Source organism: Pleurodeles waltl, chromosome 6 (assembly GCF_031143425.1).
Source record: "Pleurodeles waltl isolate 20211129_DDA chromosome 6, aPleWal1.hap1.20221129, whole genome shotgun sequence".
Taxonomy (NCBI): domain Eukaryota; kingdom Metazoa; phylum Chordata; class Amphibia; order Caudata; family Salamandridae; genus Pleurodeles; species Pleurodeles waltl.
Genome location: NC_090445.1, coordinates 244,608,673 through 244,630,058, shown reverse-complemented (window position 1 = coordinate 244,630,058; position 21,386 = coordinate 244,608,673). Strand labels below are relative to the sequence as shown.

Sequence of the window (21,386 nt, the reverse complement as noted above, 5' to 3'; positions counted from 1 at the left end):
TCTTTCCACCAGCCTTTTCATGGTGGGGTCCCCACCATGAAAAGGCTGGTGGAAAGCCAGTGCTGGGGACCACACGGGGGCCCCTGCACCGACCATGGCATGGACAGTGCCGGCGACCCCCCTGCCCAGCACTGTCGGAATGAGCACTGTCTGCTACGCAGACAGTGCTCATTCAGGGGTTTTTGGAGTGTTAGGATATTGGCCTCGGCTCCTTTATGGAGACCAATATCCTAACACTCATTGTAATATGCTCTGGGAGAACGTCACCGCTATTGTGGTGGCGTCCTCCCTGTGAGTTTGGCGGTCACATGGTGGACCACCAAATTCATAATGAAGCCCTAAGCCTAACTTTGTTGGTTTCCAGTTGGATTCTTCCAATGGTTCTGAAAGGCTACAAAGGCCTCCATTTGAACCATTAGATTTGGTCCTGTTACAGTGGTTGACAGTTAAAGTGATTTTCACAGTGGCAGTCACTTCGACTAGAAGGCTGGAGGAAACTGGGGCTCTCCTAGCTTCTTTTCCGTACATTAGATTTTTTTCAGACAGAGTGGTCCTTACATGAGACTTAAATTTAAGCCCAAGGTTTCATTTCAGTTTTATAGGGATCAAGAATTGGAACTCCCATTCTATCACGATCCAGCTCAGTATGGAATTTCTTTATCTTTGGATGTTTTGAGGGTTATCCTATTGTTTCTAATCAGGACCAACGTATTCAGGAAGACCAAGGCTTTGTTTGTGCCTTTTGGTAAAGCAAACAGGGGGAAAAGCCATCAACATTGACACTCAGCAGGTGGGTTCATCAGGCAATTTCAAAAGCTTACACAGCCATGCAGATGAAAGGTCGAGGTTGCATTCAGGCAAAATCACCAAGGAGTGTGGTGACAACTTGGGCAGAAACAAATGGTGTTCACTTATTTGAAATATGCAGGGGTTGTCCACTGACACCTGGTTAAACATTACAGTTTAGAGTTCGGATAATTCTGGCAATTTTGCTTCGGAGGTTATGAAGGCTACTATGAAGTAATGAATGATAAAATGTATTACGTGCAGCGGTCACTCAGAGGTGTTTCTGCGCTACCATGACAAGATCGGAGTCACTGAAACTTCTATTGAAGGAAGAGCCAGGTTTTTAGTAGCTTCATAAATAATGATGATAGAGATGTAGCAAATTTAAGATCCCAAGGGAGTTGTTTCCAATTCAAGGCCGTGCAGGCAAAAAAGCTCCTGCCTCCCCAGGAGGAGTGGTTGAAAGAAGGCATCACTAGGTTCTTAGCAGAACCGGAATGCAGAGTTTTGCTCGGCGAGTACCAAATCAGATTTTCCTTCAAGTATGTAAGAGAATGTCCATGAAAAGCCCTCTAGACAATACACACGGTCCTAAATATAATATGCTGCTTCACTTGCAGCCAGTGCACTTGGCGGATAGCAGATGATGCAGATTGAAATCTTGAGATGTTCAGTAGAAAGCGAGCAGCTGCATTTTAGATAGTTTGCAACCTATTAAGGAAGCCATTTGGAAGATTTAGGTACCAACCACTGCAGTAATCTAGTCTAGCTAAGACTAGAGCAATTACCTCAGTTTTCAAAAGATCTGATGGAATAAACGTAGATACCTTTTTGATGGTACGAAGAGCAAGAAAGGAAGATTGTGTAACTTTGTTAAATTGGGTTTTAAAATCGAGTATATTATCCATCATAACTCCAAGGTTTCTAACCCTATCAACTGGTGTAGGAGGGGAGCCTATTTGATCTGCCACCAATCAGGAGACCAAAAGGATGTGTTGGTTCCACAGAGAATATCGTCGGTCTTAGATAAATTCAGGTTAAGACAGTTGCTGTCCATCCATTTGGTAACGTCAGTCATGCAATTCTGAAATGAGTCACCCATGTTAGCAGTGTTTTTGGCTAGTGACCCCACAATCCGAGTATCATCAGCATAAAAGGCTAATGACAGTCCAAAAGAATTGTTCAGCGTGGCCAGAGGAGTGCCATACAGGTTTAACAATGTTGAGCTCAACAATGACCCCTTAGGGTCCCCACAGGGCAGATAACAGGGCACCGATGTAAAGCCATTGGTAGATACGGATTAAACTAGATATGAGAGAAAAGAATGTAGCGGGCCAGTGCTACATCTTCAATACCAAGGCCCTTGGTCAATGAACAGGTCATGATTGACCATGTCAAATGCCACAGACAGGTCAGACAAGATAAGGGCTGCAATGCCGCTCTCATCCAAGGAAGATCTAATTTCCTCTGATGCCACTATCAGTGCAAATTTGATGCTGTGATTCTGCCTAAAACTGAACTGCGTATCATCCAAAAGATGATTCTTCTCCATAAAAGCGGCTAACTGTAAATTCATAGCCTTCTCTACCAGTTTGGTGGGGAATGGAATCCAAGAAATAGGTCAATAGTTGTGATCCATTGTGTATACAAATTGGATTTTTTTAGTAGAGGGAGAACTGACACAGACTTCCAAACTCCAGGGAAATATCCTTCACTAAACAAAGCATTAAAGACCTTGATCAGGTAGGTAACCACTATCTCGGGCACTTGATGGAGTATTTTGGGTGGAAAAGGATCATATGGAGATCCAGATTTTGTGGAGGTAATGATCTAAATTACTTCATGTAGCCTTAGAGGCTTAAAATTACTAAAATGGGCTTCACAACTTTTTACTCAGGTGGTACCTTGGTCTTGTTTTGGCTGACATAACATTTTGAAAACCCTTTAAAAATCAGCTCAACTTTCTTCTGAAAGAAACTAGCTAAAGAATCGCAATAGTCCTGACTAGTGACTGTTGTGTTACTCATGGTTGTCGATGTGAGTTTATTTACTATTTGAAAACATTCTTTGTTAGAGTTTCCTACTGATTTAATTTGTTCAGTACAGAAAGCTGATTTAGTGGTCAAGACAATTTTTTTATGCTCCGCAATGCTTTGTTTGTATTTTTCATTCTTCCTTCCGTCATAGGCTAACCTCCACTTCCATTTATGTCTGCGACATCCTCTCTTTGCTGTTCTAAATGCTTCATTAAACCATGACTGGTAGATTTTGGGCTTCATATAAACCGATCTGCATAGCTTGCTGCCTTGTGGTCTATATTATTTTAGGTTTCGGGCTGGGATCCAACTAAGAGGGAATTCAAATCTTAGGCCTGCACTGTATTCCGTGCACGGGTGATTCATATATTACTAGTGGTTTGTGCAGAAGATCTATTCCGTAAGGGTATAATCTCCCATAGCACTGCACAGTAGTCTGACCAGGTCAGCGTGAGAGTGTAAGTATTGCCAATGTAAGGGTAATTTGTAAATAATCCATCAAGTGTGTACACAGCCCGACGTGTCGGGTCGGTTACAGTCTGAGAGAGTCCAAAACAAGCTACATTGTCTACTAGTAACTCAGATTCTGAGTCTGACTGATTTTCAAGATGATAGTTAATATCACCTAGAATTGAAAAATCTCCTTTCTGGATAGACGATTCCAGGAGTAAATTAATATCCTGAGGAAAGGACACTCTGGGCCTAGGGGGGCAGTACACCAAGAGGCCATTGAAAGATTGAGTCTTAGAGAGTTCTATATTAAAAGAAAGTGCTTCATACCCCTCTATAGGTGCAGGCGTAAATGTAGCCGCAAACGAATCTCAGTAGATGATCGCTAACTCCCCCCCTCCTTATGGGGTCTAGCCAGGCACTGCTTACAATCTATTAGAAAATTAAAGTTGTTTTCATGCACAGGCAAATTGGCTTAACATCAATTCATCAAGGAATGTTAGAGTAAGCTTGTGCAAATCCTCAAATGTAATGACTGTGACGGGAAGGACAGTGAAATATAATGAATATATTACTTATCGGTAATCTTCACTACAAAGAGGCATATTCCTCCTTGTAACAGTTAAGTCTCTCTCCTCAAGTCTCATTCCTCAATGAAGCTTTGGTAGAAAGTATGGAGGGGGGGGGAGAGCCCTCTTGTAGGGTGACGTCAGTGGTGATAATCGGTAGAAAGACTCTTGTGCGTAAATTTGTTGACGAGGCTGGAACACCTTAGACGGTAATGACTGTGATTATGAGGGCTATTGCTTCGTGCACTGACGGTAAGTGGAATATTCAGTTTCATTCTTTACCTATCAAATCTTCTCTCAAACTAGGACAGATATTCAGAAGGTTTACACTTCATTTACAATTATTTGATGGCTAGAAGTGAGATTAGAATTGGAGAGACCGGCGGAAAATAATTTGATAATCTTGAACTATTATTTTAATCTGCAAACTCCTAAAAAGATCGACCTAAAATCCACACTATGGGATGAAATCACGTCTTGTTAGATGAAACAATGGAATATTTGACAAACTATTAAAACTTGAAAGCCTTATGGTCCAGCAAACTCATTACAGGCCTGATTATAGGTGCCCGTTAAATTGCAATCCCTGTGCAAACAATATTGTCAGGTTTATAGCATCTGACAATTACCGGGTGTGACAAATTCGAACCCTTTGTTGAATTTCCACAGATCAAACCAGCCGGAAATTAACAGAGGAGAAAGGCCCAGTATTTACATGGGCATGCAGATTTTGGTATGGCAAGCACCAAACTCTGCATGTTATTACTCAAAAGTCAAGAACAGACGATAAATATTGCATCTGATAAGCTCTGAACACCTCGGTGAGGGATTTTAATCGGGAGCAATAACTACTGCATCCGACAGGGCCCACTCGTAATTAATTATGCCTTATGTGTTAACAGAGAACGGCTACCAATTTCGATGGTCAATCATCGGCTGGCCCGCCTTTTCTTTTACACTTCTTATCGACAGCAACAATATATCAACTACTTTATGCAGCCGACAGGTTGTCAAATCTTCACCTTAGAGTGCAGGATGCTTACGTGTGTGCTTTAACAAGCAAATCAAGGGAACACACACTGGAAACATTCAGGGCTTAATTTGAGCCGGTGGTTACCGGTGCTCGGCACCAGCACTTAATTGTCAGCACGAGCGCTAATTATATCCACATGGTGACTGTATAATTTTGGAATGAGCACAAAAACGTTTGTTTAATAACTGTTTATATGCCAAAAATCACTAGCACCAGCTGCCCGACCCATTCTTATAGTTCTGGGTTGCCTAGAATAGTCTGAATTGTCACTCTTGTAGGAGTGTCATGCTTGTGGTTGTGTGGGTACGTAATTGGCAATGATGACAGGGGCAATGGGCGGTGTAAGCTGCAGTGGCACCCTGACGAGGGCCCTGACACTTCTATTTTCAAAAATTAAGCACTGGCAACATTATATGTAATAGCAGTGCTTTAAATGGGCCGGTACTCTCCGGTACTGAGTACCGGCACTTTTTTATTTTGAGAGAGTGAGTACCGGCACATCTCAAGAAAAACGTAATACTTTTAATTGGAGAGTACCGGCACTTCTTAGGATCAAGCAGGTAATCTGCTACAGAGTACCTGCACTTCTATTTTTCCATTTAAAGCACTGGTAATACGTAAAAGAGCAACTCACTCCTTTTAACATTCAGACTGTCCATGGTGTATCTATGTTTTTCGTAGGCGTTATAACGAACGAATCATGCCTGTTTTAGGATTGTGACGTTGTTAGTCACGTCTAAATGTGATTTACAAAGTCGGACCGCTCTTTTGGTGAGTAAAATTACATTTTAGTTTTGCAAGTTTAAGTCTCCTAAATTACTTCTTGTTTTATGAAGTAGAATGCATAATATTTCTAACCGCGTTCTATAAAAAAAATGACTTGACCTCGAGTCAGGCTACTGTGTAGACGGCCTGCTCTAATCCCTGGCATGAATCATGGCCCCAGCTGTTCATTTAATGCTGCAGTTGTTTTCGGTCAGTGCAGTCCCATCCCTCGTCTCACGTGTTCATGCCTCTCAAAAAGTAATTGCCACGTTTATTCTAAGGCCAGCATTTTCGATTATTATCCCACCTACAGGAGAGTAGTAGGGCAGCAGGGGTGACGTGGGAGGCTTCCATATGTTTGTTTAAAATGTGGATAATCGCACAATTCAATTTCTGTCTCTTCTAAAGCTTCATCATTTCTGTAGTTATTTTTAACTAAATAATAGAAATGACCTATTGGGGCAAAGGCCCAGGCCTCCTTGTTACCACATGTAAGTCGCCCCAAGGGCACACATGCCACCCCAAGGGCACACATGCCACCTGAGTGGTGCTAGGTAAACTCCTTTTTAATATTACATGTCATGTTTCGCGTTAATCGTTTTGGCCGCAGCGCTGTGTTGTATTTAAGTTGTTGCCAACACGGTGATTTAGAGCACATTTGTGTGTGTGTGCATTATTTTCACAAAGTGAAAGAAATAAAGGCTCACTTTCTGTTATTCTTGTCCTTGTCTGTGACAAGCCCTGTCAGCGAGGCGTTTACATGAGCTCCTGAGCCGCAAGAGCTGCAGGGTTCACGCGAGTGCGTAGCTGCAGCTGCATCCTGAGGGCAGGCGATCCACTTCCAGGTCAGGATCCTCAGGACTGTGTAGCTGGAGCTTTTAGGAAGATGGTGGCCGTAGCACTCCGCAGTGGCGTAACAGAGGCCTCAGAGCTCCAGGGCCCCCCCTCGGCACAGTACAGTGTGCACGGGCCGCAGGCCCCTGACTGGGCCCAGGGGGAGGTGGCCCCTTACAGGCACTTTACAGGGGGCCCCCTTAAGTTTCGTTACGCCACTCGGACTTAGTGCCATAGCTTACCCCCGCCAGGCAAATGGCTCCTATTAGGAAACCTTGTAAAGCTGACAGTCACTCGAGTTAAAGAACCCGTGTCACAGTGATGGTGGCCTCCATCAGAGAACCGTGACACACCCATGACAGCTTCCTTTGAAGAACCTGAAAAATGCAAACATTGGCTTGTTTAAAAGAACCCATGTCATGGTGACAGCGGCGTCCATTGTAGATCCTTCACCCCACTGAATGTGCCTTTCCTGATAGAATCAATGCCACCCTGACAGTGGCTCCATTACAGAACCCATGCCACGCTGACAGTGACAGCATCTTCTGACAGTTCTGGATGGTCTGAAAGTATTGCTTAGCTGCATCCTCAACTTGGCCATACATTGTTCATAACTTTTAGGAGCCCCTCTCCTAAGATTAATGCGTGTAGTAAAATGTGTGAACAGTAGGGGATCTGCTTCCCTCTTGAAGGTCCCATTATCAAAGTAAAACCTAGAAATGTAAGCGGACCCTACACCTCACGATGGGCATGACATGCTGCCCAAGGTCTCACTCCCTTCTTGTTACCATGGCCTTTTCTTTGGACTTTCCGGTTGCAAATAACCAACTTGTTTTACATATTCAGAAATATAAGCTTAACTAAATTTGCTGAATGCAATTTCATCCTTTAGTTAGCATGACTGAAAATTCATGCATAACAAAGATGTTTGCAGGCACATGAACAGATTGACTCTATTTAGGTGTTTGTTATGTATAATTACATATCCCCCATCTAAGTATGTATCGGTGTTACCAGCAAACACCCTTACATTGGCCCAACAGCATTGTTGATTAATTTAAAACTAAGTTACTAAATATGCGAGGATGCTCAGATTTCCATATTAAACTGTCTACATTGCTTATACAAGCCCCTTGTCTATTTTGTGAATATTTAGCATCTGGCTACATGCCAATGAGTTTCTTATTGTACATATAGAGCCACAGTATATCCCTGATGGTTACACTGAGCTATTGAAAACATCGCTGAAGTGGCTACAGGAACGTGGTGCACCACATTTTAGCCTGCATGCAATAACCGCCCCACTGTGCGCCGATTGATGTCCTTATAGATGTGTGTGCGAATTTTGTTACTGATGTTGACCTGCAACTCATGCTGATGACAGTCCATTCACTGTATTTATCACAATTTCTAGGCCAAACTACCTAAGTTATTACTGACCTTCCTCTGATAAGCCACTATTCCTCCAGAAAATAAGCCTCGTGTGCAATATGTTCCCCTGATTCACTGCACTCAGAACTAGGGCTTGTGCTTCTATGGAGGAAGGAACAGTACCACAGGGCGCTGCCTCTTGAAAATGTAAAATGACTGAAAAAGCCCGAAAATGCCCTCTTGTACATGCATTCCAGCGGCCAAATTTCTACTTTTTGGAGTACTGAAAATTATTTTGCCTTACCATTTCTGAATAACATCGCTAAAGATCTTTCTATGTAGGTCATTAGCGAACATTTATGATTTCGTTGCCTTGCCAGGGCCTTTCTCGGATGCAGGTCAACTGACCAAGGTTTCCGAACCTACCAAAAAATAGGCTGTTTATACCACTAAGGCCTTCACTGCGAGTGGCCTCTTGAATCCACTGGATTGGCAGCTTTAGTTCCTAGGCCCATTGTAACTATAAGGTCCGACGAACTATCTTGTTCCCTGGGACTTTAGCTGTGCAAAACAGTGGTGAGAAATGGGAAATTATCGGGTTAATCAGACTCGGAATTATCAATCCACAGTGTAATTCCGTATTTCTCAGTGGAATCTCAGGGCTCCACGCAGAATACGCGCTAACTCCACACCCAGAAGCTAACAAGACCCGCGGTAACGCTGACTCAGAGAGTACAAACTTACTAGGTGAGGATCTGTGGCACTGGTAGTTTGATCCTTTAAGGGGAAGAGGAGGAAAGGAAAGACTTTGGAAAGGAGAGTGAGAGATTACCGTTTGCATAGTTTAATAGACAACAGGGAGCGCACAAGTGGTTGTTTGTGATGGTAATAAAATGCTGATTTGCTAATCCTAGGAACAAACATAGTTCTGTGGAACACGTCTGTTCTGGGATGTTTTATGTCAAGAAACTATGGGGCAGATTTATGAAAAGTGGTGCTGCACCTAGTGCACCACTTTTCTAGCACCCCCCCAACGCCAAAATGGTAGAGCTGTATTTAAAATACAGCACACCATGGCGGTAGTTAAGATGACTAGCGTCATAATTTTTTATGCTAGTCGGGCAGTTTGTAGGATTAGCATAAAAAATTATGACACTAATCCTGCAATGCACCCTGAGGCCCATTGTATTAAATGGGAGCCTCTGTTTAACGCCTGCACTTAGAATCCTTTGCGCCATTTTTATGCCCCCCCCCCCAGTTCCAGAACGCTCCCCTTGCATACATTATGCCTGGCGCAGGCATAATGTGGCGCAAGGGGTTACAAAGTGATCCAATGCAAGCATTGCACCACTTTATAAATATGGCACGGCGTTTTGGCCTTGTTGGGCCACATTTGCGTAAAACAAAATGATGCAAATGTGGCGCAAGGAGGCCTAGGTGCTCTTAAATATGCCCCTATATTGGTAGGCAGGGGTTTTATTACTGTCTTGGTAGGGGCATTTGAAAGAAAGTGGAATAGTTTTAGCGTACACAGACTGGTGTGAATTTCAGCGTGATTTGTGGCACAATGCATTGTCCTGATTTGGTAAAGTCTGTACCTGTCACAGTTTAGTGAGTTGCAGGGAACCGGAGACTAGAAAATAAAGGTTCTCGAGTGTGCATAATAGGACGTGAAAGAATACTCCAAAATAATCCAATGGGATACCTCATGTCCTTGTCCAGTACTACATCTTCCTGTGCTACAAGTTTTTCTCTTGCATCTTCTCTCAAGGGCACTCCGCACCCACTACCTATGCCCCATTTCCCAGCCCGATCCTGTTCTTGGATCTGTGCACCTCCTTCGCCAATGATGTTCCTGAGTACCTGAATCCCTTCCTGCTATAAAAGACCCTCTTGTGCCTCCCCATCATTCCCCACCCTCTTCCATGTGCTTCCCTATAGCCCCAAGTACCTCACGGTTCCTCTCTCTCAGTCCTATCCTCTTCCAGGTGCTGTGTATCCCTTCCCTATAGCCCCAAGTACCTCATGGTTCCTCTCTCTCAGTCCTATCCTCCTCCAGGTGCTGTGTATCCCCTTCTCTATAGACCCAAGTACCTCATGGTTCCTCTCTCTCAGTCCTATCCTCTTCCTTTTGCTGTGCTTCCCCTTCCCCAGTGCCGTCCCTGAGTACCTGAGCCCTTGTTATAAAAGGGTCTTTTGGGGCCCCATCATACAGTACCATCCTCTCGCCGGTGCTGTGTGTCACCTACCCTACAGCCCTCTCCTAAGTACTTAAGCTCTTCCTGTTATAGAATTACCCGTGGGTGACCCTCCCTTAGTCCTGTCCTCATCCTGGGGCTCTACGCCCCATCCCAGTGCCCTCCACTGAGTACCTAAACTTCTTCAGGGTTTGAAAGTCCCGCTCAGTGCCGCACTTCCGGCATCATCTTCTCCAGGATGCTGTGCATCCCTTCCACTGTAGCCCTCTTTGAAGTACCTGAGGTCCTTCGATTATAGAGGTCTCACGCAGAGAGTGAGATGTGGTACACCAGCTCCCTGTGCCTCCTCACCACCACCATTCTCTTTATGTTGCTGTGTACCGCTCGCCCCAGTGTCGCCTCCTCAAGTACCTTAAGTCCTTCAGGTTATGGAAGCAGAGGAATGGTGGACTACCTCCTGGTGTCTCCTTTCCCAGCACCGTTCTCTTCCTGGTGCTGTGCACCTCCACCCCTAGTACCACCCCTCAAGTACCTAAAGCTCTTCCAGCTACAGACGTCCCACACAGAGAGTAAGGCGTGGCACACTAGCTCTCTCTCTCTCATCACCCAGCACAATTCTCTTCCTGGTGTTGTGTACCTCTGCATCCAGATCCATCCCCTGAGTACCTGAAGTCCTTCCGATTATAGAAGTCCCACGCAGAGGCATGGCACACCACCTCCCGGTCCTTGGGCTTTTCGATCATGGACTTGGCCCAGAATTCTGGGGGCATCGGGATGAGTCCGAGCGACTGGAAGAACCTGTCTGATTCGTTGAACATCTTCAATGCTGTCCATTTCTAGGGGGAACAAGAAGGGACTGTGAACCATCTGCCGACTTCACGCTCCTCCACTAATCAATCTACCTCTTTCAGAAAGTATATATCCCATGAAGTGCTTCCTTTCCCATGTCATGCATTAACTTTTCAACTTACAGGCTGAGACAAATGCTGGGAACTAAACAATAAAGTTATAGCATGAGCACAACAGGGTCCTTTTGCCTGCCTTCTATTCACCACACAAGAACAGGGGCATGGTAAAGGTGTCCCGGACCCCACTGCAAGTACAGAAATTGGAGCCCTAGGTAAGTAATAAAAAACAGTCACTATTGGGGTGCAGTAGGCCCTTAAAACTCTTAGGGTTCCTATGTTAGAGCCCCTGCTACACTGGTGAGCGCTACACCCGTGCACAATGGATGCAGTTAATCCCTGCTTTGTAAGGATGATTTTCTGAGGTGGTGTTGATGAGGTGTGTGCTTTAAGGTCCATATCCCATGGACCTTTTGATAGGCACAGGGGAGGCCGCTGGGTTCCAGACCCTCCCTTTGCTATGCTACACATTATGTAGATGAAATATGGTGCTCCTCTCACTCTGCTTCTTAAAATGCAGTTCACCAAACCTGGGTGGTCTGCAGTGTCTTATGGAAGGAAAAGGGCATAGACTTGGAAAAGTAATGTTCTAGAACAGACTCCCCGTGTGTGGTTCACGCACCTGACTGAGCATGGCCGGCGTGGCGTCCACCTGGGCAGCGCTAGGGTACGGCATCACCAGGTCAAAGATGTTATTCCAAGACTGGGCCCACATGTTGCCTGCAGGACATGAAAGTGTGGGGGTGAGGGGGGGCAGGACAACGAGTGGAAGAAACAAAAAGAAGAGAGTGGTTACAAAGGAACTCATTCAGATACATACTGAGTATATAACATGGGTGAGGACATGAGGGAAGCAGCACATTACAATAACAAGCAACAAGCGTGGTTGGCATTTGTCTGTGAATATTGAACAGGATGACAGTCGCTGATAGAGTGGCATTGGCAATACTGAGGTGACTCTGTGCTCTTGCTTGGGATCACTGATACTGGGCGTTCCTCAGAAAGCAAGCTCATGTGAACAGCTTCTGCTTCAGCCTTGATTTCCAAATGGAAGCTGTTGATGAGATGCTCCGAAGGTATCTGAGGATAATCACTGTTGATCAGGAAAGCTGTTTGTCTATGGTTACGTTATTGACCCAGGGCATATCCACGACCCAGGGCATATCCACTGAGATGAGCAGCTCTGGGCATCACACCAAGTCTGGTCAGACTGAGGCAGCTGCTTGATTTTGTCAAATACTTTGTGTGTGGTTCTTTGCCTCTCAGCATGGTAAACATACATACATACATCTTTTTCGTGAAGATTTTGTTCTCAATAAAAGTGGGTTGCTGGCACAATTAATCAGCACCTCTTTATTCCCAAGTCAGCACTGCTCGTTTGTTGATTACCAAATGATGAATGACTGAGTCCCAACCTATCATCACCATGTGCACCGCTCCACTACCCTGTGGCTAGGTTTGTGATGTAGAAATATCATGTACATGCATACATCCATAAGTACAGTAAAGACAGGCTTTTGCAGCTGATAGGTGAATCCACTCAGCCATCAAACTGAGTAAAGGGGGAGGGAGGATCCTGCTGAGTGACTGAGCACACATACTCAGCAGAGTGCTGTGTCCGGCTACAAGGTGTTTAAGTAAGGGAGGGGATGTGGCATTACATCCAGACTTTGGAAGTGGGTGCCGAGTTTTGGATCTTGGCAACCCCTACAACATCCTGTGATTCTGGGCAAATCACCAAATCACACTGTGCCAAAAATATTAATGCAACCTTCACACTTCACTGTACCCATGTTTCGGATACTCTTGCACAGTCAGCATCATCGCTACCTACTGTGAAAATCATCACCTTGCAAAAAGGCTGTATCTGCACTACAGCTAGAAAATGACAAACTGAGAGGCAATCAACGCAAACCAGTTCCACGACTTACACAGTGGATCCACATCTCAACTCTGAAAAAGGAGCATCAAAACGTGATCCAAACCTCCACTCTTTGTTTCTGTTCAGAGTTCTTACTGACTAAGAAAGAGGATGTTCGGCATAGTGGTCATAGAGTGACCAGGCGGCTGTCTGCCTGAAAGCCTGTCTCCTAGAGGTGAGGGAATCACCTTAGGACTGCCCAGCTTACTGGAGAGTCTCTGGGCTGCCTAGCTCACGGAAGCCTGCCTGCCTGCTCAGAGAGGGAAGGAGAGTGCCTGGTCCTGCAGGAGAGGAGTCTGTCCAGGAGGCAAAGCCCAGCCATGCTCTCAGTTTGAGGGATAACCCAGAAGCAGTTGACTTGTGTGTGAGAGCGTGCTCAGTGCTGATCGAAGCTTAGAAGCACACCTGGCCTACCTGAGCGCTTCATTTGGTGAACTGTGTGAAGGGACATTAACTTTCATCACCACCGTGACCAGAGGGACCTGCTTTCTGCCACCGGCGGCTGTGTCCAGACTTCATAGCCACTGCAGCTGGGGACTTCCCCAATAGCCCAGGCCACAACTCGGGCATGACCCGACAGAAGGACCACCTCCGTGACCCTGTTTCACTCCCAGAGGAGTCTGCCCCGAGACCTCAAAGATCGTTGGATGATCTCCACAGTGCTGAGCAGCTCTTCCCCCAGGCAGGTAACACCAGGCTATGTTTGAAAGATGGAGACACTATATTTTGTCCTAGAACTGTGTTGCTGATCCCGGCCAGTTCGGCAACTGATTTTTTGTCAATTTATGAGGATGAGCACTTTTAGGGGGTCTCACGTACTGGATAACTGATCTTACAACCATGGACCCTTACTAGAGCTGATTCTTTCCAGAGACTCCCTGTAATTAGAACATTGGAATGTTGGCATGTCCATTGAAGACAATGGAGTGCTGCGGGCTTTTACTGGCCGGTAAAAGCCCGCAGCGCCAACATTCCAATGTTCGCTTTGTTCACAGCAACAGCTGTGAACAAAGCCTCACGGAGCCCGAGGGGATTTTAATCCCCTTGGGCTCCGTGAGCAATTTGTTTTATTTCATAGAACATTCTGCCTTGAGTGGCAGAATGTTCTAATAGCCTTAGAACCCGCCGTAGCGGGCTCTACTGGCTATTAAAGGCCCTTTCCCTTGTTAAATGCCCTCGCCTTCGGCTCAGGCATTTAACGCAGGAGCAGGCCTTTAATAGACGGTAGAGCCCGCTACGGCGGGTTCTAAGGCTATAGTAATGCCCTGCATAGGTGGATTGGGGCTACAACAACAGCGGGGTAGAGCTGTGGTATTGCAGGCCCTATACACATTTGATACATCATATAGCAAATCAAAGAACTCTGTAACTGAGGCCCAGCTGTGTACAGTATTACGTTCTGTTGTATCATTAGCGTACTCATCATTTGACAAGGGAAGCACTGGACTGGACATTCTGTTTTCGCACTGCTAGTTGATTGTTGAGATCTATGCTTCAGCCCTCCCCCACTCCACCACACACACACATTACTTCCCTGAGGAGCCACAGCCTCTGAAAAGGAGAAAAGGGGAAATTCAGCAGTGGTATTTGTCTCAAACACTGCCCTTAATTTAAGCATACTAATGAGTGTCTATGATTACCTCCATTACTGCAAGTAAACGTGAAAGCTAGGAAGTAAAAATTGGGTGAGTTGAGAGTGAATGGGTTTCTTTAGTTATTCATCCTGTTACCTGGTCGCCTGTATGAGCTTAGAGTAATTTTGCGTTTTAATTTAGTTTTGTGAAAGTTTGCTCCCGGTTGGGAAGAAAAGGTGTATTGGGTTCTCCGTGCAAGCTTCCCACACTGTCCACTAGAGGGCTTCCTGTCATTCAAGTCAAGGTGTTCATCAGAGCCACTGATACACCGAGAACTCTGGAATGATGAGAAAACATGAAGTTTTAAGACGGGTTTGTTGTGAGCGTATACAAACAGTAGTGGCTGGAACCTGATGTCACTCAGGAGAGACAAGCCGATACTAAGATCGCCGAAAATGGACAGCAGAAAGTTTTGAACCAGGGATCACGTAAGAGAGACAAGTACAACCTAAGATCACAGCAAGCATTGCAAAGCCTTCTGAATTTGCCACTGCTTGTTTTATTTTGTAATGGGTTTGCTAAGACTTTATTGTTGGCAGGCTGAAAAGCCCTACTCAAACTAAAAAAAAAAAAATAGCTAAAAGAAAAAAAAAGTGTTGGTCTCATCTCAGAATAGCACACTTCGCAACGGTACTTAATGGAACTACTTTGTGTGTGGATATGTTCCGTGTGCAAGGGTCGAATGGCGTAACTCACGGGAAAGTTAGCCAATGGCTGAAGAGGGCAGTTCCACTGACCCACGCAGTAGAGAGGGGAAGTAAAATGTAAATGACAACGGACCGGTGAGTGAAGAGGGCTGGCTGAAAGCTACTATAAGTACAATATACATATAATTTTCGGAAAAAATCAAAAAATCTTGGTTAACATAAGACCCAAACAAGCATTGACAAATCCAGTAGGTCTGGCATTGACTGTCTGCTTTTTTCCTTTCTCAATGCTTGTTTTCTTTTGCTATGATTTTTGCAAAACTCTCTTGTTGGGCAAGCAACTGGAGCTTTCATCAATACAATAAAAAAGATTGCCTGAAAGCACAAATAGTTTTTTAGTCCCAACAAGCATTCGTTGTCTTAGAAACAGCTTTCTGTGCAGGTGTTCCTTATTAAAGTGCAGAATGCTGTCACTCGCAGTGACGTTAGACAGTGGCTGAAGTGGGCTGACTCACTGCCCCGTGATGTATGCTGTATAGGACAGAAGAACAATGTGTATGATACAATAACAGGCCAAGGGATGACGAGGCCAGTTGAAACCCCCCTAAACGTGAGTATATTATACATACAAATTTAGTAAAATGAAAATATATTGGTTTACGGCAAACCTAAAATTGAAAAGGTGTTGGCAAAAAACAGACCTAAAAAGGGCATATGGCTCACTCTCTTAACACTAACTGACAATACAAGACCCATAGGCAGCTCGATCTTGCAGCTTCATATTAATGTTGCAGTAAAATGTTGCTTATCTGGACCAAGTGTGCCCCCTAGTGGCTCAAGTCATTGAATAGCTGTAGTTTCTAGTCACTGTGAGGAAAACCTCGGTTCTCAAATTTAATAGTTTCTCAACTGCTTGTTCATCACTTGTCTATCTTTCTTTATACAATGCTTTATAAGAAGTATGGTGTATATTAGGCAAAGAAGGTTAACGCTGAAAACATCCCGAAAAGGTACTGTTCTATGGAAGTGTCAAATCATTCTTAACTGCAGACTCGCAAATGCTGACTTAAGTCCCTGATTACAGGTTACACTAATTTTGACGCAGAGATATCAGAGAGACTGAGGCCCGTATTTATACTTTTTGACGCTAAACTGCGCTAACGCAGTTTAGCGTCAAAAATTTTTGCGCCGGCTAACGCCATGCGGGCGCCGTATTTATTGAATGGCGTTAGCCGGCGCAAGCAGACCGGCGCTGCCTGGTGTGCGTGGAAAAAAACCACGTACACCAGGCAGCGCCGGCGTTGGGAAAAGTGGCGCTAGGGCGTCTTAAAAATGGTGCAAGTCAGGTTGACGCAAAAAATCGCCTCCACCCGGTTTGCTCCATTTTTAAAGACGCCCAGACGCCATTTACATGACTCCTGTCTTAGTAAAGACAGGAGTCATGCCCCCTTGCCCAATGGCCATGCCCAGGGGACTTATGTCCCCTGGGCATGGTCATTGGGCATAGTGGCATGTAGGGGGGCACAAATAAGGCCCCCCTATGCCACCCAAAAAAAAAAAAAAAATAATAATGTATACTTACCTGAACTTACCTGAATGTCCCTGGGATGGGTCCCTCCATCCTTGGGTGTCCTCCTGGGGTGGGCAAGGGTGGCAGGGGGGGTCCCTGGGGGCAGGGGAGGGCACCTGTGGGCTCATTTTGAGCCCACAGGCCCCTTAACGCCTACCCTGACCCAGGCGTTAAAAAGTGGCGCAAATGCGGGGTTTTTTGACCCGACCACTCCCGGGTGTGATTTTTGCCCGGGAGTATAAATACGACGCATTTGCGTCGCCGTCATTTTTTTAGACGGGAACGCCTTCCTTGCATCTCATTAACGCAAGGAAGGCGTTCACACAAAAAAATGCCGCTATTTGCCCATACTTTGGCGCTAGACGCGTCTAATGCCAAAGTATAAATATGGCGTTAGTTTTGCGCCGAATTTGCGTCGAAAAAAAAAAACGACGCACATTCGGCGCAAACGGAGTATAAATATGCCCCTGAGTATTCCAACGTTCATTACTGCATCAAAATCTGGCTATTATGAGTTTCCATGGCCAAAATGAGGACTAACCACGCAGACTCAGTTTAACTGGGCCAAAATCCTCATAGTTTTTCGCTATTGGGAGTTTGTTTTTACTGCTCCCATCTGCCCAGAGCTGCGAGTCTTGGTGCGTGAACAGGACTCGTGAGGCGAGGGCTAGTCCAGTGGAAGTCTTGTCTGCTCCCATGTGTCGTGTTTTGGGCAGCAGCGGCTTGTACCCTTCGAAAGTGGTGGGGCGAGTGAAGTGCCCCACCACTTCTAAAAAAAACACACACACTCCCTCAAAACCCCCAAAGTTAACCACCCCTCCCTCCAAAAGCCCAAATAACACCATTACATAGCTTCTGTGCTTCTGACAACCCCTTCCCCCTCGGGTGCGCTAGGGCCCAGCGGGTGTCACAACACATTACAATCCAGAAAGAGGCCCCGGGACCCCAAATGGGGATGAATTAAATGAATAGGTGGAGGGGTTGCATGGCTTTATAAACCTTCCCACGAGATATGAGCAAGCTTTGGTTTCCATGCCTGTGCTCATCAGGTGCCCCCCTGTCCTTTAAAAAAAGCCCTGGGTAATGGTGTCCCAGGGGCTTGAAGGGCTGGATTTTGGTCAACCCCACACTGCGCATATCATATGGGTATGTGCAGCATGGGGTTGGCTGCCTGGGGTTGATTGTAGGTTGTGGCCACAAGCCAGGTCCTGCTGCTAACCCCACACCACGCAAAGCCAAAGGCCATTCACATTGGGGGAGAGGGTGTTGACTTTACATACGGTAGTATAATATTACTATATGTTAAAAAAAGTTTAAAGGGACATTATAGTTGGGTGACAGTTAAAACATAACATTTCAAACAAACAAAACCACTGAAATTCACCAAATATAGTTATCTCAAGTAACTATAAATCGTGCCTGAAGATTAACTATAACTCACACCATCGTTATGCACTGCTAATTACCCCATATATTACATCACTAGTGACATGTTCCATGGCATCATTAATATCACTGCAACATTTTCAATTACATTATTGATGAGAAAACTGTGCATTCCAAGGGTGCACGTTATGGTTAGCATAGGATATTGGATATAACTATGACTGGTAAATTTCAGTAGTTTTGTTTGTTTAAAATGGTATGTTTTAACTGACATTTTCACCTAACTATAATGTCGCTTTAACCCCTGTTTCTTCAGTAGATAGATAGATAGATGATATGACTCTACTGTAACAACTCACATTCAACCACACAGCATGAATGTTGGAAAAAGGACAAAGCATTATGAAGAAGGATTTGTGAAATGCCCCCCCCCCCCACTTATTTACTGGCATTCTAGAATATATTTTAAGGAACCCTCATAGCCTTGATCTTTGCAAGCACCAAACTTTCTATGTGGAACACCTAGTCAACTAATGAGAGTAGCATACACACCGGCAAAATCAGTTTCTGAATGCAATGGAGCAGCAGTAGGATTATTAAAAGCACATCCTCCTACCCAAGCTTATGTGGAGTCTCATCCACACGAATGAATCTAGATCCATGTGCATTTTCTGACTTCTGAGCTGTAGGAAAATAATAACCCAATTTACCCACACTCAGCCGCCCTTCACAGTGTCATTAGTTACTGAGCTCACCTAACAGGTGTGCTGGGATGGGGCCATTCAGATTGATGTACTCTGATCCATACTTGTTGTAGAGTGCTCGGCGGACGTAGGCATGCAAGTTGAGGTAGAGGGGCTGTAGCTGGTGGTAAATTTGCTCCAGGTCAGCTTCCAGAGTAGGCGTCTCGTACAGTGACCGCCAGTAGGCGCCATTATCAGGATAATCTAAGAAGTAAAAAAGAAAGTTAGAGCTGAGGCTTTTGAACTTCTATCCACATCTAAGCTAGGGATTGGATTTAAACAGAACCTCAAAAGCCAGATGAATGAAGAGCCTGATCCATCATTGGAGGTGGGGTGTCATTTTATACAAATGCCACTAGCAGTAAATTTGGACACTACTCTGGAACTAAGAGTTATGGGTTAATCCACTGATTATTGTGACTGTGCTCTCAAGGAAACCATTCTATGCATTCACTCCAGTTTCTTTAATGTACACTGAGAAGTTAGATAGGCTCATTAGTAGGGACCATGTTGGAAGCAAACCCTTGATGGAATGAATAGATATTGTTAGGTTGCAGGAAAATGGTTTCAAAGAAAGAGACATTAAGGCAGGAAATATTGCAATTTAAAATTCAAGGTTTAAGTAAAGGTCAATTTTCAATGCATGGTGTTAGGTATGTAGCTCATGAAAGTCTTTTGAGATAGCATGCAATATGTAGATGCAAACCTGTAGAGAGAAACAACAAACCATCAGCTGAAAGAATGTGACTTGTAGCAGATACTTATTGCAAAAAGCAGCCTCAGTGCTTGATGACAGATCCCTTTATAAGCAACAAACAAGTAATGAGACAATGAAGCATATTCCAGTACCGGTCATTACCACATGACAACACCTTTGAGAAAGGTAAGGTTTAAAATTGTTCCAAAACATGTGATGTTGATTTTAGTTCTCATGTACAGTGCCCCGTTGTATATAATGGAATCCATGCTTGAAAACTCAGAAATGACCCCTGTGTGTGCCAAATATGCAGTACATTCAATAATATGAAGTACTGTTACACTTTATGTGCGGCCTAAAGCCTCTTGCATAAACAACACATATAAACATGTTAACAATCTAACATGTTGCAGCAATTATAAGTACAGTTACAGGCATGCTCATCTGATCCACACACTGCCTGGTTGAGAAGGGTGCTGGTCATCAGAGACAGGAGCTGTCCCATACATCACCTGTGAAGAGCACCAGGCATCACAGTAAAGACACCATGGTCTCCAGTATGGATGTGTCTGAGATCACCATGACCCTCCTGTATCTTACAGGTGAAAATCTTGTAACACTGTCCTTTTGTATTGTGAGAGACTATGGTTCTGTTAAATGTATGGTGTCATTGAGCCTGTGAAGCATCTAGATCAGTAATTCCTGACGACTACATGCCTAAAATCTCTGTGTTCCATCAGGCTGGTGATCATGAAAAGACGGTATGTATGTGATGGAGTCAGACATGTCTGACTATGATATTTACCCATAACAAGTGAAAATGACAGCAAATATATAAGCCACTTCATTGCACTGCTTGTTACTAATGCAAATAGTTGAGTGCAGGTGCATGAGACCATTTTTGTGTATCAGTCCTTATGAATGAGATTCACGCTGCATCTTAAAGCAGATCTTTCTTCCATCTCTGGTGGTTTTTGTGAAGACTGCAAGGTAATTACAATATGGTAGTCAAAAGTGAAGAAAGAGGAAGAATGGAGATGGAGCTGAGGGAAATTAAAACATAGAACCATGTGTCTGGGTCTCAGCCCTATCGAATCTACCAGCAATTGTGAGATTTTACAATAGTAAAGTATACTTCTGCCTAGAGCCACTGTTGAATCAACATCACAGTGGAAACACATTCTCTTTTCAAGGATATCGACTCGCTGACTAAATATCACCACCCCCAGTTAAATAATTGAAGTGCCAAAGCATCACAGAAATAGTAAAAACATGGACACATGTATTTGACAAATCTGGATGCTGGATCGAGTCCTCTCTTCTGGACTCAGTGCAGAATAAAAAGCAAATACAATTTGACAAGCTTCAACAAAATTAAATCAGAGGCAAAAACGTTTTGTAAAATATAAAGAAGAGTACCCTGGTTAGAACAACAACTTTCCAATATAAAAATACATAGTGCAACTATGATACATTTTTACCCACTGGGGTTGCAGGTGAGTACTTGCTAGCAGAATGGGTAGTTTAGGTGTGCCTGAAGAGTTCGAACTGTTGGCACATTTGTAGTGTCAATGTGTTTGGGGATGATACCATTAGCGGCGGTGAAGCACAAGTAAAGAAGCTGTTATTTTATCCCTGGCAGCTACATGCATTGATGCTAGATAGAGGTACAGGTGGAATTGTTTCAGTGTCTACAAGATAAAATGAACTTTCAGTGGGTAGTGGTGAATGAAATGCTTTGCCCATAGGTAGAACCAGTGTTTTGACTATAGCATTCTACTCTCAGCAAAATGCAGAATATTACACTTTTTAATCAAACTCTTAAGATTGCCAGAATGTTT

At 44.4% G+C, this 21,386-nt stretch overlaps 1 protein-coding gene across 1 annotated transcript in view; it reads right to left on the bottom strand.

The window, feature by feature from the left end:
- Nucleotides 1-21,386, bottom strand: part of ACE (angiotensin I converting enzyme) — a 160,071-nt gene that overhangs the window by 27,066 nt on the left and 111,619 nt on the right. The window contains exons 17-19 of the mRNA XM_069238010.1: nucleotides 18,861-19,052; nucleotides 11,570-11,667; nucleotides 10,709-10,878 (exon numbers count right to left, since the gene is read on the bottom strand). Coding sequence (XP_069094111.1) covers nucleotides 10,709-10,878; nucleotides 11,570-11,667; nucleotides 18,861-19,052 — 460 coding nt within the window. The remainder of the gene's footprint in view (nucleotides 1-10,708; nucleotides 10,879-11,569; nucleotides 11,668-18,860; nucleotides 19,053-21,386) is intronic.